The sequence below is a fragment of the Pyrgilauda ruficollis genome, unplaced genomic scaffold, assembly GCF_017590135.1.
Source record: "Pyrgilauda ruficollis isolate IOZ18807 unplaced genomic scaffold, ASM1759013v1 scaffold187, whole genome shotgun sequence".
Lineage (NCBI taxonomy): Eukaryota > Metazoa > Chordata > Aves > Passeriformes > Passeridae > Pyrgilauda > Pyrgilauda ruficollis.
Genome location: NW_024517762.1, coordinates 54746 through 67809, shown reverse-complemented (window position 1 = coordinate 67809; position 13064 = coordinate 54746). Strand labels below are relative to the sequence as shown.

Genomic DNA, 13064 nt, shown 5'->3' with positions numbered 1-13064 from the left:
GGGGCGTGGTCATATGGGAGGGGGCGTGGCCAGCAGAGGCAGCAGCGCGCCCCGTTCCCACGTGGTTCTCCTGGTTTCCCGTCTCCCCCCACCCTGCTGGGGTGTCATTCCAGGAGACACGGGGGGTGTTCCGGAATGAAACCTCCTCTGACACTTTGCCACCTACGTGGAAAGGCCGCGGTGTAGAATGGGAGGTTGATAATGTCGCCGAGAGGCACTATGCGGGTTCCCGCCCACCGCAGGGAGAGCGTAGCCGGGTCTCTCCTCCCGCCAGCGCCGGCAGGGTCTCCGTGCGGGCAGGAAGGACAGGCAGCTGCAGCAGGGCTGTGCGAAACCCTTGGGGGACACCTCAGGGCTCACCAGGTTTTAGCGCAGCTCACGAGACACCCTGGGGTGACACGAGGACACTGGCAGGTGGCAGGTGCCTAGTCCCACAGAAGGACTGGTGACTCCTGGAGGTGACTGCACTGCTGCAGGAGTGACCCCGTAGGGAGCACGCTGTTCTGCTGGCACTGTCACTGCTCGGCACTGCTGGGGGTGGCTCAGGCCCATCGTCGCCCTCACACACAGCCGAGAACTCAAGAGGGCTCCTGCTCCCCCCTCTTGCACCCCTTGTTTTTCGCTGGTGCTTGATACAAGATTACCCAGGTGGGTCCCCACAGACGCAAGTGGGCTCTGTGCCCCCCCCGATTGTGGTTTCACCGCGGGCCACGGCTGGCGCGGAGCCGCGGCGTCGCCGGCGGCAGCGCAGGTGCCGGGAGGCGCGTGCGGTCGCTGGCGAGGCCGGGAGCCCCGGGCGGTGACCGCCTCCTTCCTGCGCTGGCGGCGAGGCGAGCGCGGGGCCACGGCTGCGGCAGCAGCGCCATGTGCCAGCGCCGCGGCGAGGGACCGGGCAGCTGGCAGCTGGCAGCGCCGCGGAGAGCCGGGGGCTGCTGCCACCCGCCGCGGGGGCTCCGAGCAGCCGGGAGGGGAGCGCCCCGAGGGAGGGGGCTTTGGGCTTTGCAGGTGCCAGACCACGAGGTGGGCCCGCGTACGCTCTTGCTAGGATGTGGGCTGCAGCCCGTGATGCCCATCAGGGTGGCTCTCGGCAGGCTGCAGCAGCACGTCGGAGGCCCGGGGGATGCAGGAGGGGCCCCCGCAGGGCAGGTGCTGTGGGGGGGCTGTCTCCCCCCGGGCACATCCGGGTGCCAGCCCCCTGTGGCGAGGTGTGTGACGGCAGAAGCGCAGGCGAGGCTCATATTTGGGCACGGAGCAGGTTATTGGAGGCCGCGGCCCCGCCGCCGGGAGATGAGGCGCCTGATAAAGGCTGCTGCCCCGGTGCTGCTGCGCGCAGGGGCTCGGGCGCTGGCGAGAGGTGGCCCGGCTGCGCGGGCTCGGGGCCGGTGGCCATGGGGCCGCTGCTGGCGCTGGGGCTGCTCGTGTGCGTGCGGCTGTGTGCGGGTGAGTGTCGGGCGGGCGGGAGCGGGGCCCGGGCGGCGGCGGGCCCGGCTCAGCAGCCTCCGTGCCGCAGGCTCCGGGCAGCTGCGTCTGGTGGGCGGCGGCGGGCGCTGTGCCGGGCGCGTGGAGGTGAAGCACGGCGGGGAGTGGGGCTCCGTGTGCGTCTTCGACTTCGACTGGGAAGCTCGCTGGGCCGCGGTGGTGTGCCGGCAGCTGGGCTGCGGCCGGGTGGCCAGGGCGTCCCTGCACGCCCCGTTCGGGCAGGGCAGCGGGCGGATCTGGCTGCAGCCCTTCTGCAATGGCACCGAGGATGAGCTGGAGCAGTGTCCGCACGTCGGATGGGGACGGCATTTCTGCGGCCACGAGTGGGATGTGGGGGTGACCTGCACAGGTGAGGGGACACGCTGGCCGTGCTGGGACAGCCTCCTCGTGCTGGAGCATCCCGGGCCGGTCTGAGCCGTGCCGGTGCCCTGTGCAGATGCCGTGGAGCTGAGGCTGGCGGGCGGCGGCAGTCCCTGTGCCGGGAGGGTGGAGGTGAAGCTGCAGGGACACTGGGGCTCGGTGGCAGACGACAGCTGGGACATGGAGGACGCCGAGGTGGTTTGCCAGCAGCTGGGCTGTGGCTCGGCTTCCCGGGCCTACTCCATCCTCAAGCCCTTTGGCGCAGGGGACGGGCTGGTCAGCCTGGCCCTGGTGGACTGCAGTGGAGACGAGGCCACGCTCTGGGACTGCAAGATCCGTGGCTGGGGACCCTATAACAGCAGCTTCCGTCACAGGGAGGCTGCCCTTGTCTGCCAAGGTAGGAGCTGGGCTGGAGGGGATTGAGGCTGTTCATGCACATCCCTTGACACCGGCCCTGCACTGCTCCCACAGGCTTTTCCCAGCTGGTCGGTGGCGATGGAGCCTGTGCCGGGCGGCTGGAGGTGCGTCAGGGCCGGGCCTGGGTCGGTGTCTGTGAGGATCAGGTGGACATGAAGGTGGCCCAGGTGGTGTGCAGGGAGCTGGGCTGCGGTGAGGTGATCGCCATCCCCGGCAGTGGCCGTTTTGGGGCAGCGTCGGGATCGCTCTGGGACGGGGGCTTCCAGTGCAATGGCACCGAGCCCCTCCTCAGTGCCTGTGCCCGGGGTCCGCCCCACGGCCAGGCCTGCACCGGCCCTGGCGGCGTCATCTGCTCCTGTAAGTGCCGGGGACACGGGGGACTGTTGGGGTCCCTGCGCCATCAGTGCTCTCACCGCCGCTCCTGTCGCAGCCTACACGGGCTTCCGCCTGGGGAACAGCAGCTCGGGATGCTCCGGGCGAGTGGAGGTGGCAGTGAGGGGCACGTGGGGCTCCGTGTGCGCCAGCGAGTGGGACCTGCCCGATGCGCACGTCCTGTGCCGCCAGCTGGGCTGCGGCCGCGCCTTCAGCGTGCCCCCGGGAGGCTCCTTCGGCAGCGGGGAGGGGCCGCTGCGGCCGGACGCCTTCGGCTGCAGCGGGAGCGAGCGGCACCCGGGCGAGTGCCCCGTGGCCGTGCTGGGCAAGCCCCCCTGTGCCCCTGGAAACGCCGCTGCCGTCAACTGCTCAGGTGGGTACGGTGTCTCTGCGAGGAGCCTTAAGGGATTTTGGGACCCTGCCAAAAGTGTAGAAGGTAGGAGGTGAGGCAGGCTCATTTTTTGATGAAGGGCTGAGTTGGGCCATTTTACAGGCACTGTTGAGTCCCTGCGGCTGATGGAGGGTGAGACCCGGTGCGAGGGGTTTCTGGAGTTGGCCACAAGTACTGGGCACTGGCGCCGTGTGCCCGGAGAGGTTTTGCTCCTACGGAATTTGAGCAATGTTTGCTGGAAGCTGGGCTGTGGAGGACTGGAGAAGAGTGGTGCTGTACTTGGTAATGTGTCCATGTGGGACCTCAACGAAGCACAGTGGGCCATCATGAAAGAAGTGATTGAGACCATCAAGGGGATGACAACTGATCTGACCACTAGGACCATACCTGAGGGTTATTTTTTCGGAAGTTACAAGAACATGAAGACTGCACCAGCTGGCATCTCTCATGGGTTGGATATTGTCTGCTCAGGTGGGTGTCCCGGGAAGGACCGGTGAAGTGCCGGTGCCCCAAGCAGCCAGCCCAGCCCATTCCTTCCGTGCCCACAGGCAGCCTGCAGGTGAGGCTGGTGGGGAGCTCTGGGCGCTGTGCCGGGCGTGTGGAGGTCTATTCCGGTGGCAGCTGGAGCTCGGTCTGCCAGGAAGGCTGGGAGCTGCAGGACGCGGCCGTTGTGTGCCGGGAGCTGGGCTGTGGCACGGCACTGGAAGTCCCGGGCTGGGCGCGGTTCGGTGCCGGCACGGGGCCGCTGTGGCCGTACGTGCCCGACTGCTCCGGCTCCGAGGAGTCTCTCTGGGAATGCGGGCGCACGGAACGGCGCGAGTGCGGGCGCGGCGGCGGGGCGGGGGCCGTCTGCTCAGGTCAGTCCCGGGCACCCCGGATCAGGGCCCGGCAGAGGCCCCGGGGGGTTCCTGGCCGTGCCGTGACCCCGCTGCCCCCCTTGCAGAGCAGCTCTCCGTGCGGCTGGCAGGAGGCCCTGGGAACTGCCGGGGGTTCCTGGAGCTGTTCTACAACGGCACCTGGGGCCGCGTGTGCGCCAGCGGCACCAGCCCCGGCACCGCCGCCGCCGTCTGCCGCCAGCTGGGCTGTGGGCACCGGGGCCGCCTCTCAGATGTCCCCGCCCTGGAGCCGACCGACGCCTGGCTGGCCTGGCTGGGCTGTGAGGACGGGGCCCGCTCGCTCTGGGGCTGCCCCTCGGCACCCTGGCGCCTGCAGAGCTGTGGCAGCGGCGGGCACGCCCATGTGGAGTGTGAGGGTGGCAGTGATGGCACCACCGAGGGACACACCAGCCCATATCCGGAGGGTGCCAGCAGCACAGGTAGCTGTGCCCATGCCTGCATCCCCCCAGCAGGCTGGCTGGGATCCCCCTGCCCTCACTGCCTGCCCGTGTCCCCACAGGTGTCCCCAGGAGAAGGGCCCCGGCGGTGGCCCTGGGGACTGTGCCTGTGCCCACGGTGCTGTGCGTGGTGCTGGGGACGCTGCTGTGCCTGTCCCTGGGTGCCCTGGCCCTGCTGCTGTGCCGTGCCCGTGCCCGGCGCCGAGGTGGGTCCTGCTGTGTGGGGCTGGGGACAGATCTGGTATGGGGCTCCAGGGGCCCCTGCCCTGCGGAACAGCTCAGAAGGTGGCCAGGGGTGATCCTGGTGCCACCCACAGTGCCCAGGGCCCCAGGTAAGTGCTGCAGCTCCTTCCAGGCCCTGGCCGAGCTGCAGATGCCACCTCCAACGCTGTCTACGAGGAGCTGGATTACAAAGCCATGCCCGAGTACCAGGAGGTGCCCACTCCCCCAGGTGGGTGCAGCCCTTGTGTCCCAGCTGTGCCCGGAGTGAAGGCTCTGCCTGGCAGCCCCAGGGCAGCTGCGGCTCCTGGTGGCCCAGCAGCGGCTCCTGGCCATGGGCTCTGGGTGTCCCTCGGTCCCAGAGCAGCCCTGCTCTGTAGTGTGAGGTTCTGTCACCGGCGGTGCCGCTCGAGGCCACCCCCAAGTCCCTGTTTATGCCCTGCAGGTTCCCTGTTGGAGGGATGGGTGAAGAAGCTGCCGTATTCCAGCGGGGACAGCGTGGAGGGGAGTGACACCGAGGCAGCCCCAGGTAGGGCCACAGGGCAGGAACCCAGCAGGGAGAGCTGGGGACAGGGGACACACCCGGCCTGGGGAGGGCTGAGGGCACAAATCCCCCCTTGTTAGTGTGCAGGGAAACATCGCCTTTCACTGTGGGACCCAAGGGCCTCCAGCACGTGCCCAGGGCATAGGCTGGAGAGGATGGCACAGGCTGAGGCCTGCCAGGGCCGCTGGTCACTGCCATGGAGCCCTCTGCTCTTCCCAGATCCCCCTGCCCGGCGCGAGCAAGGAACCCCGGATGGCTACGACGATGTCCTGGATGTGCCCCAGGAGCCCCCCGCTGCCAGCAGTGGGGACATCAGCGAGGGAGCGGCACGGCAGAGCTGGATCTGTGTCCTCCCCACAGGTGAGAGGGCTCCCAGCTGCCCTGTCCCCTCTGCAGAGTCTCTCCATGGCAGGCTGTGGCTGTGGGGGCGGGCAGGGCCCCAGCAGCAGATCCGTGGGTGCTGTGGTCAGAGCCCAGGTGGGGTCCATCAGGGGGACACGGAGCCGCCTGCCCCCTCGGGCACCTTTCTGTGCTGTCCCCAAGGTGGCATCTACGACCCTCCAAATCCCCCAGCAGCCACCGGGGACCCCTTGGAACAGCTCCCTGGACACATGGACTATGATGATGTCGGCAGCAGTGCCCTGGGGACGTTGCCATGAGGATGTCCTGGCCATGTCGCAGTCCTGGGGACACGTGTGTGGCAGTGTGGTGGGGCCCTGTCCCCAGGGAGGGCTGGCTCTGCCCACAGAGGGCAGCCCTCGCTGTCCAGCGCTGCAGGAAAACAGCTCCTGTGTAGGGATTTTCTGTGATTTCAGTGTGAATTTCCCTTTTTTCCTATTAAAACCTAATCTGGTCAGAGACTCACTCCCAGGCCTGCAACCGCATTCTGGGGCTGGCTCTTCCATGCCAGGTACACCAGCCCTTCCTTGGAGATGTGAGGCAGGAACTGGAACAACAGCCATATCCAGGAGATTGGTGGGCTGAAGAGGGAAGAGCCCAGGAGACTTCTGGCATTGCAAGGTCTTTATTTATCACTGCCACATGCCCACAACTGCTGCCAGCAACAGTGAGGGGAAAAGGGAGAGCTCAGGACCCGGATCCCCCCCTGGCAGATACAGCAGGATCTCCTCCCTGTGCCCCACGGGTGGGGCAGGCTCAGCCCCACTCAGAGCTGGGCAGGGAATGGCTCTGGATGTTGGAATCATCCTTTTCCTAAAGGATGGGAGGTCTCCTGAAGGAGGGCAGCGCCTTCCTGCCCCCCGGCAGCACCCCGCGCTGGCAGGGCAGCCGGGCCATGGCCCCTGCCTGCGGCACCTCGTGCTCCAGGAGGTTCCCGATGTTCAGGGCGGGCTGCAGGGTCCGGAGGGCGTCCAGCTCCTGCAGCAGGGCCTGGCTGAAGCCGTCCGTGCTCAGCCTGGCCGTGGAGGGGGCAGGAGAAGAGGAGAAGGTGTTGGAGCTCGTGGGGAGGGAGGCGCTGAGGCGGCCGCGGTGCCGCTGCGGCCCTGCCTGTCCCGCGGCCTCCGCTGCCCGGCTCGGGAATGCCGGGCACGGAAGGGGCCGTGGCAGGGCCCCGACTCACCCCAGGCTCCTCAGCGGGCAGGCGGCATGCCGGAGCTGCTGGCAGAGCTGCAGGACGCCCTGGGCTCGCAGCTCGTTGTCACTCAGGTCCAGGCAGGTGAGCCGGGGCCCCTGCAGCAGCCGCGCAGCCAGGGCTGGGCAGGAGGCGCCCGACAGCCGGCAGCTGCCCAGCCTGTGGGAGCGAGGGGAACAGGGAAGGAGCGCTCTGGCCTCTGCCGGCTGAGCTGCTCCAGCTGGGAAGGGCGGAGCAGTGGCTGAGCTCCTCGCAGCAGCAGGGGCTGGCGAGGCGGCAACAGCGCAGCCCAATGAGAACCCCCGGGAAAGACTCTCAGAGCCCGCCTTGGCCCCCAGAGGTGTCCATGGCCTCGGGGCCCGGGCAGCAGCCCCCCACTCTGAGAAAAACTTGCTCACTTTGAAAGTTTAAAAATGTTTCTTGAACCTTGACAAAAATACAACAAAAGGACTGCATAAAGTAAAATTCGCAGCACCAGGAACTGCCCTCGTGGATACCATGTGCCCCGTTTGTCTTCAAGCTGGATGCTCAGTCTTTTTTACCCCGGGGTTGCATCAGCCCGCCCTGGCCCTCCCGAAGTCTGTCAGTCAGCTCTTCTTTGCCATTTTTCGGTGGAGACTGCTTTCTTGTAACTTGGTTGGAGGGTCAGGTGTTGCCGTGCCGCACCCTCTAAGCAACAAGGTTTTCCATTGCCCACTGCCCCTTGCGAGGGGCACATGTGCACTCCTTACCTATCCTAGAGAACCCCGCCTGTCTGATGGCAGCAATAGAGAGAGGGGGGAGAAGGGAACAATGGGGAGACCAGAGGCTATCTCAGCTATAACAACATAACTCTACATCACTAGGGCTTTTCTTAATATCCACACAATAGTCCAGTAGTCATCCCTCAACTGCGAGAGGCAATCATTTCGTTATCCATCTATAACACCGCCCACGCAGTGCCCTCCGGTTCGGGTGCCCTCCGCCACCTGCCCCGGTGTGGGCTCCGTGCAGGGCGCGCGTCTCTGAGCGGAGCAGCCCCGGACAGTGCCCGGTGCCGCATCGCCGGCAGCGCGGGGGATGGGGCAGGGCAGCTCCTCCCGCCGCCGCCCAGCGAGGCACCGGCACGTTGTGCCCGTGAGGAACGGCTGCGGTGCCGCTGGATGGGCTGCAGCTGCAGCTGCTGCGTTTGCTCCGCGGGGGAGCCCGGGACGAGAGTCCGGGAAGTGCCGATCCGGGGCCAGGAAAGCGTGGTCCCGGCCAGGTGAGGGACACTGAGAGTGACAGCGGGATTCGGGAGCAGGAGGAAGAGAGACTTTAGAGTGCAGTTGTACTTGCAATGTGAGAGGCTCAAAGCCCTGTTCATTGCCTGGGACAATCCTGGGACTCAGCAGCTGGGGCTGTTTCTGCTTTCCTGCGGCAGCAGCACTCGGATTTAAAGAGGGAGACACCTGCGGATGTGCCAGGGGAAATCTGGAGTGGAAACGTGAGGTGTGGCTGTGGGTGTTTGGGGAACCTCCGGAGCCAGCGGGGGTCAGTGGAGGCCGAGCAGAGAAGGGGCGTGGGTGCCCGCAGTGCAAGTGGATGCCTGCGTTGGGAATGCGCTGCCAGAGAGTGCGGTGAAGGGCGAGAGCGGGAAGTTTCCTGCAGGGCGCGGCAGGCGAGCTGCAGGGCCCGGAGCGGCGGGGCGGGGGTGGCGGAGCCGCGGCGTCGCCGGCGGCAGCGCAGGTGCCGGGAGGCGCGTGCGGTCGCTGGCGAGGCCGGGAGCCCCGGGCGGTGACCGCCTCCTTCCTGCGCTGGCGGCGAGGCGAGCGCGGGGCCACGGCTGCGGCAGCAGCGCCATGTGCCAGCGCCGCGGCGAGGGACCGGGCAGCTGGCAGCTGGCAGCGCCGCGGAGAGCCGGGGGCTGCTGCCACCCGCCGCGGGGGCTCCGAGCAGCCGGGAGGGGAGCGCCCCGAGGGAGGGGGCTTTGGGCTTTGCAGGTGCCAGACCACGAGGTGGGCCCGCGTACGCTCTTGCTAGGATGTGGGCTGCAGCCCTTGATGCCCATCAGGGTGGCTCTCGGCAGGCTGCAGCAGCACGTCGGAGGCCCGGGGGATGCAGGAGGGGCCCCCGCAGGGCAGGTGCTGTGGGGGGGCTGTCTCCCCCCGGGCACATCCGGGTGCCAGCCCCCTGTGGCGAGGTGTGTGACGGCAGAAGCGCAGGCGAGGCTCATATTTGGGCACGGAGCAGGTTATTGGAGGCCGCGGCCCCGCCGCCGGGAGATGAGGCGCCTGATAAAGGCTGCTGCCCCGGTGCTGCTGCGCGCAGGGGCTCGGGCGCTGGCGAGAGGTGGCCCGGCTGCGCGGGCTCGGGGCCGGTGGCCATGGGGCCGCTGCTGGCGCTGGGGCTGCTCGTGTGCGTGCGGCTGTGTGCGGGTGAGTGTCGGGCGGGCGGGAGCGGGGCCCGGGCGGCGGCGGGCCCGGCTCAGCAGCCTCCGTGCCGCAGGCTCCGGGCAGCTGCGTCTGGTGGGCGGCGGCGGGCGCTGTGCCGGGCGCGTGGAGGTGAAGCACGGCGGGGAGTGGGGCTCCGTGTGCGTCTTCGACTTCGACTGGGAAGCTCGCTGGGCCGCGGTGGTGTGCCGGCAGCTGGGCTGCGGCCGGGTGGCCAGGGCGTCCCTGCACGCCCCGTTCGGGCAGGGCAGCGGGCGGATCTGGCTGCAGCCCTTCTGCAATGGCACCGAGGATGAGCTGGAGCAGTGTCCGCACGTCGGATGGGGACGGCATTTCTGCGGCCACGAGTGGGATGTGGGGGTGACCTGCACAGGTGAGGGGACACGCTGGCCGTGCTGGGACAGCCTCCTCGTGCTGGAGCATCCCGGGCCGGTCTGAGCCGTGCCGGTGCCCTTTGCAGATGCCGTGGAGCTGAGGCTGGCGGGCGGCGGCAGTCCCTGTGCCGGGAGGGTGGAGGTGAAGCTGCAGGGACACTGGGGCTCGGTGGCAGACGACAGCTGGGACATGGAGGACGCCGAGGTGGTTTGCCAGCAGCTGGGCTGTGGCTCGGCTTCCCGGGCCTACTCCATCCTCAAGCCCTTTGGCGCAGGGGACGGGCTGGTCAGCCTGGCCCTGGTGGACTGCAGTGGAGACGAGGCCACGCTCTGGGACTGCAAGATCCGTGGCTGGGGACCCTATAACAGCAGCTTCCGTCACAGGGAGGCTGCCCTTGTCTGCCAAGGTAGGAGCTGGGCTGGAGGGGATTGAGGCTGTTCATGCACATCCCTTGACACCGGCCCTGCACTGCTCCCACAGGCTTTTCCCAGCTGGTCGGTGGCGATGGAGCCTGTGCCGGGCGGCTGGAGGTGCGTCAGGGCCGGGCCTGGGTCGGTGTCTGTGAGGATCAGGTGGACATGAAGGTGGCCCAGGTGGTGTGCAGGGAGCTGGGCTGCGGTGAGGTGATCGCCATCCCCGGCAGTGGCCGTTTTGGGGCAGCGTCAGGATCGCTCTGGGACGGGGGCTTCCAGTGCAATGGCACCGAGCCCCTCCTCAGTGCCTGTGCCCGGGGTCCGCCCCACGGCCAGGCCTGCACCGGCCCTGGCGGCGTCATCTGCTCCTGTAAGTGCCGGGGACACGGGGGACTGTTGGGGTCCCTGCGCCATCAGTGCTCTCACTGCCGCTCCTGTCGCAGCCTACACGGGCTTCCGCCTGGGGAACAGCAGCTCGGGATGCTCCGGGAGAGTGGAGGTGGCAGTGAGGGGCACGTGGGGCTCCGTGTGCGCCAGCGAGTGGGACCTGCCCGATGCGCACGTCCTGTGCCGCCAGCTGGGCTGCGGCCGCGCCTTCAGCGTGCCCCCGGGAGGCTCCTTCGGCAGCGGGGAGGGGCCGCTGCGGCCGGACGCCTTCGGCTGCAGCGGGAGCGAGCGGCACCCGGGCGAGTGCCCCGTGGCCGTGCTGGGCAAGCCCCCCTGTGCCCCTGGAAACGCCGCTGCCGTCAACTGCTCAGGTGGGTACAGCACCTGTGTGAGGAGCCCTAAGGGCTTTTGGGACCCTGCCAAGAATTTTTAGCAGATGATGCAGGGATGTTTTGGACTGAAGTGCGGTCTGAGCCAGGTGCTAGAGCCCCATGGCTCTTCTGGTGAAATTGCAGGTGTTGGCTTCCTGCCGTCCCTGCGGCTGGTGGATGGTCAGAGCTTTTGTGATGGGTGGCTGGAGGAGACCATAACCAGCCCAGCCTGGCGCCGTGTGTCTCTGGAGCAGTGGAACTCATGGGATGTCTACACAGTATGTGCCGTGCTGGGCTGTGGTCTTCCCAAGGGTGTTTACACTGCTTTGGGTACAGCTCCTGCATTGAGCAGCAGCCCCAGCGAGGTGGACATCATGACTGAAGAGATGGACAGCATTTCGGGCATGGGCTCTGCAGTGCCCAGCAGCCCTGAGGAGACGGATGACCAGCTGGAGGAGATGGGCAATGTCTCAGGGATGGGCTCTGCACCAAATAGCAGCCTTGAGGAGATGGTCATAGTCTGCTCAGGTGGGTGTCCCGGGAAGGACCGGTGAAGTGCCGGTGCCCCAAGCAGCCAGCCCAGCCCATTCCTTCCGTGCCCACAGGCAGCCTGCAGGTGAGGCTGGTGGGGAGCTCTGGGCGCTGTGCCGGGCGTGTGGAGGTCTATTCCGGTGGCAGCTGGAGCTCGGTCTGCCAGGAAGGCTGGGAGCTGCAGGACGCGGCCGTTGTGTGCCGGGAGCTGGGCTGTGGCACGGCACTGGAAGTCCCGAGCTGGGCGCGGTTCGGTGCCGGCACGGGGCCGCTGTGGCCGTACGTGCCCGACTGCTCCGGCTCCGAGGAGTCTCTCTGGGAATGCGGGCGCACGGAACGGCGCGAGTGCGGGCGCGGCGGCGGGGCGGGGGCCGTCTGCTCAGGTCAGTCCCGGGCACCCCGGATCAGGGCCCGGCAGAGGCCCCGGGGGGTTCCTGGCCGTGCCGTGACCCCGCTGCCCCCCTTGCAGAGCAGCTCTCCGTGCGGCTGGCAGGAGGCCCTGGGAACTGCCGGGGGTTCCTGGAGCTGTTCTACAACGGCACCTGGGGCCGCGTGTGCGCCAGCGGCACCAGCCCCGGCACCGCCGCCGCCGTCTGCCGCCAGCTGGGCTGTGGGCACCGGGGCCGCCTCTCAGATGTCCCCGCCCTGGAGCCGACCGACGCCTGGCTGGCCTGGCTGGGCTGTGAGGACGGGGCCCGCTCGCTCTGGGGCTGCCCCTCGGCACCCTGGCGCCTGCAGAGCTGTGGCAGCGGCGGGCACGCCCATGTGGAGTGTGAGGGTGTGAGGGTGGCAGTGATGGCACCACCGAGGGACACACCAGCCCATATCCGGAGGGTGCCAGCAGCACAGGTAGCTGTGCCCATGCCTGCATCCCCCCAGCAGGCTGGCTGGGATCCCCCTGCCCTCACTGCCTGCCCGTGTCCCCACAGGTGTCCCCAGGAGAAGGGCCCCGGCGGTGGCCGTGGGGACTGTGCCTGTGCCCACGGTGCTGTGCGTGGTGCTGGGGACGCTGCTGTGCCTGTCCCTGGGTGCCCTGGCCCTGCTGCTGTGCCGTGCCCGTGCCCGGCGCCGAGGTGGGTCCCGCTGTGTGGGGCTGGGGACAGATCCGGTTTGGGGCTCCAGGGGCCCCGCCCTGCGGAACAGCTCAGAAGGTGGCCAGGGTGGGGTGATCCTGGTGCCACCCACAGTGCCCAGGGCCCCAGGTAAGTGCTGCAGCTCCTTCCAGGCCCTGGCCGAGCTGCAGATGCCGTCTCCAACGCTGTCTACGAGGAGCTGGATTACAAAGCCATGCCCGAGTACCAGGAGGTGCCCACTCCCCCAGGTGGGTGCAGCCCTTGTGTCCCAGCTGTGCCCGGAGTGAAGGCTCTGCCTGGCAGCCCCAGGGCAGCTGCGGCTCCTGGTGGCCCAGCAGCGGCTCCTGGCCATGGGCTCTGGGTGTCCCTCGGTCCCAGAGCAGCCCTGCTCTGTAGTGTGAGGTTCTGTCACCGGCGGTGCCGCTCGAGGCCACCCCCAAGTCCCTGTTTATGCCCTGCAGGTTCCCTGTTGGAGGGATGGGTGAAGAAGCTGCCGTATTCCAGCGGGGACAGCGTGGAGGGGAGTGACACCGAGGCAGCCCCAGGTAGGGCCACAGGGCAGGAACCCAGCAGGGAGAGCTGGGGACAGGGGACACACCCGGCCTGGGGAGGGCTGAGGGCACAAATCCCCCCTTGTTAGTGTGCAGGGAAACATCGCCTTTCACTGTGGGACCCAAGGGCCTCCAGCACGTGCCCAGGGCATAGGCTGGAGAGGATGGCACAGGCTGAGGCCTGCCAGGGCCGCTGGTCACTGCCATGGAGCCCTCTGCTCTTCCCAGATCCCCCTGCCCGGCGCG

The 13064-nt window shown here is 68.2% G+C and overlaps 1 protein-coding gene across 1 annotated transcript; it reads left to right on the top strand.

The window, feature by feature from the left end:
- Positions 1-89: 89 nt before the first annotated feature.
- On the top strand, positions 90-12792 carry LOC121352286. Its single transcript, XM_041465100.1, has 20 exons — positions 90-1828; positions 1916-2236; positions 2311-2613; positions 2687-3001; positions 3122-3490; positions 3568-3876; positions 3963-4334; positions 4415-4558; positions 4708-5100; positions 5335-5768; positions 6382-6790; positions 7700-7822; positions 8210-9490; positions 9578-9898; positions 9973-10275; positions 10349-10663; positions 10808-11191; positions 11269-11577; positions 11664-12267; positions 12420-12792. The coding sequence occupies exons 1-20, from the start codon at positions 865-867 to the stop codon at positions 12661-12663; spliced, it is 8217 nt and encodes a 2738-aa protein (XP_041321034.1). The 5' UTR covers positions 90-864; the 3' UTR covers positions 12664-12792.
- The last annotated feature ends 272 nt before the right edge of the window (positions 12793-13064 follow it).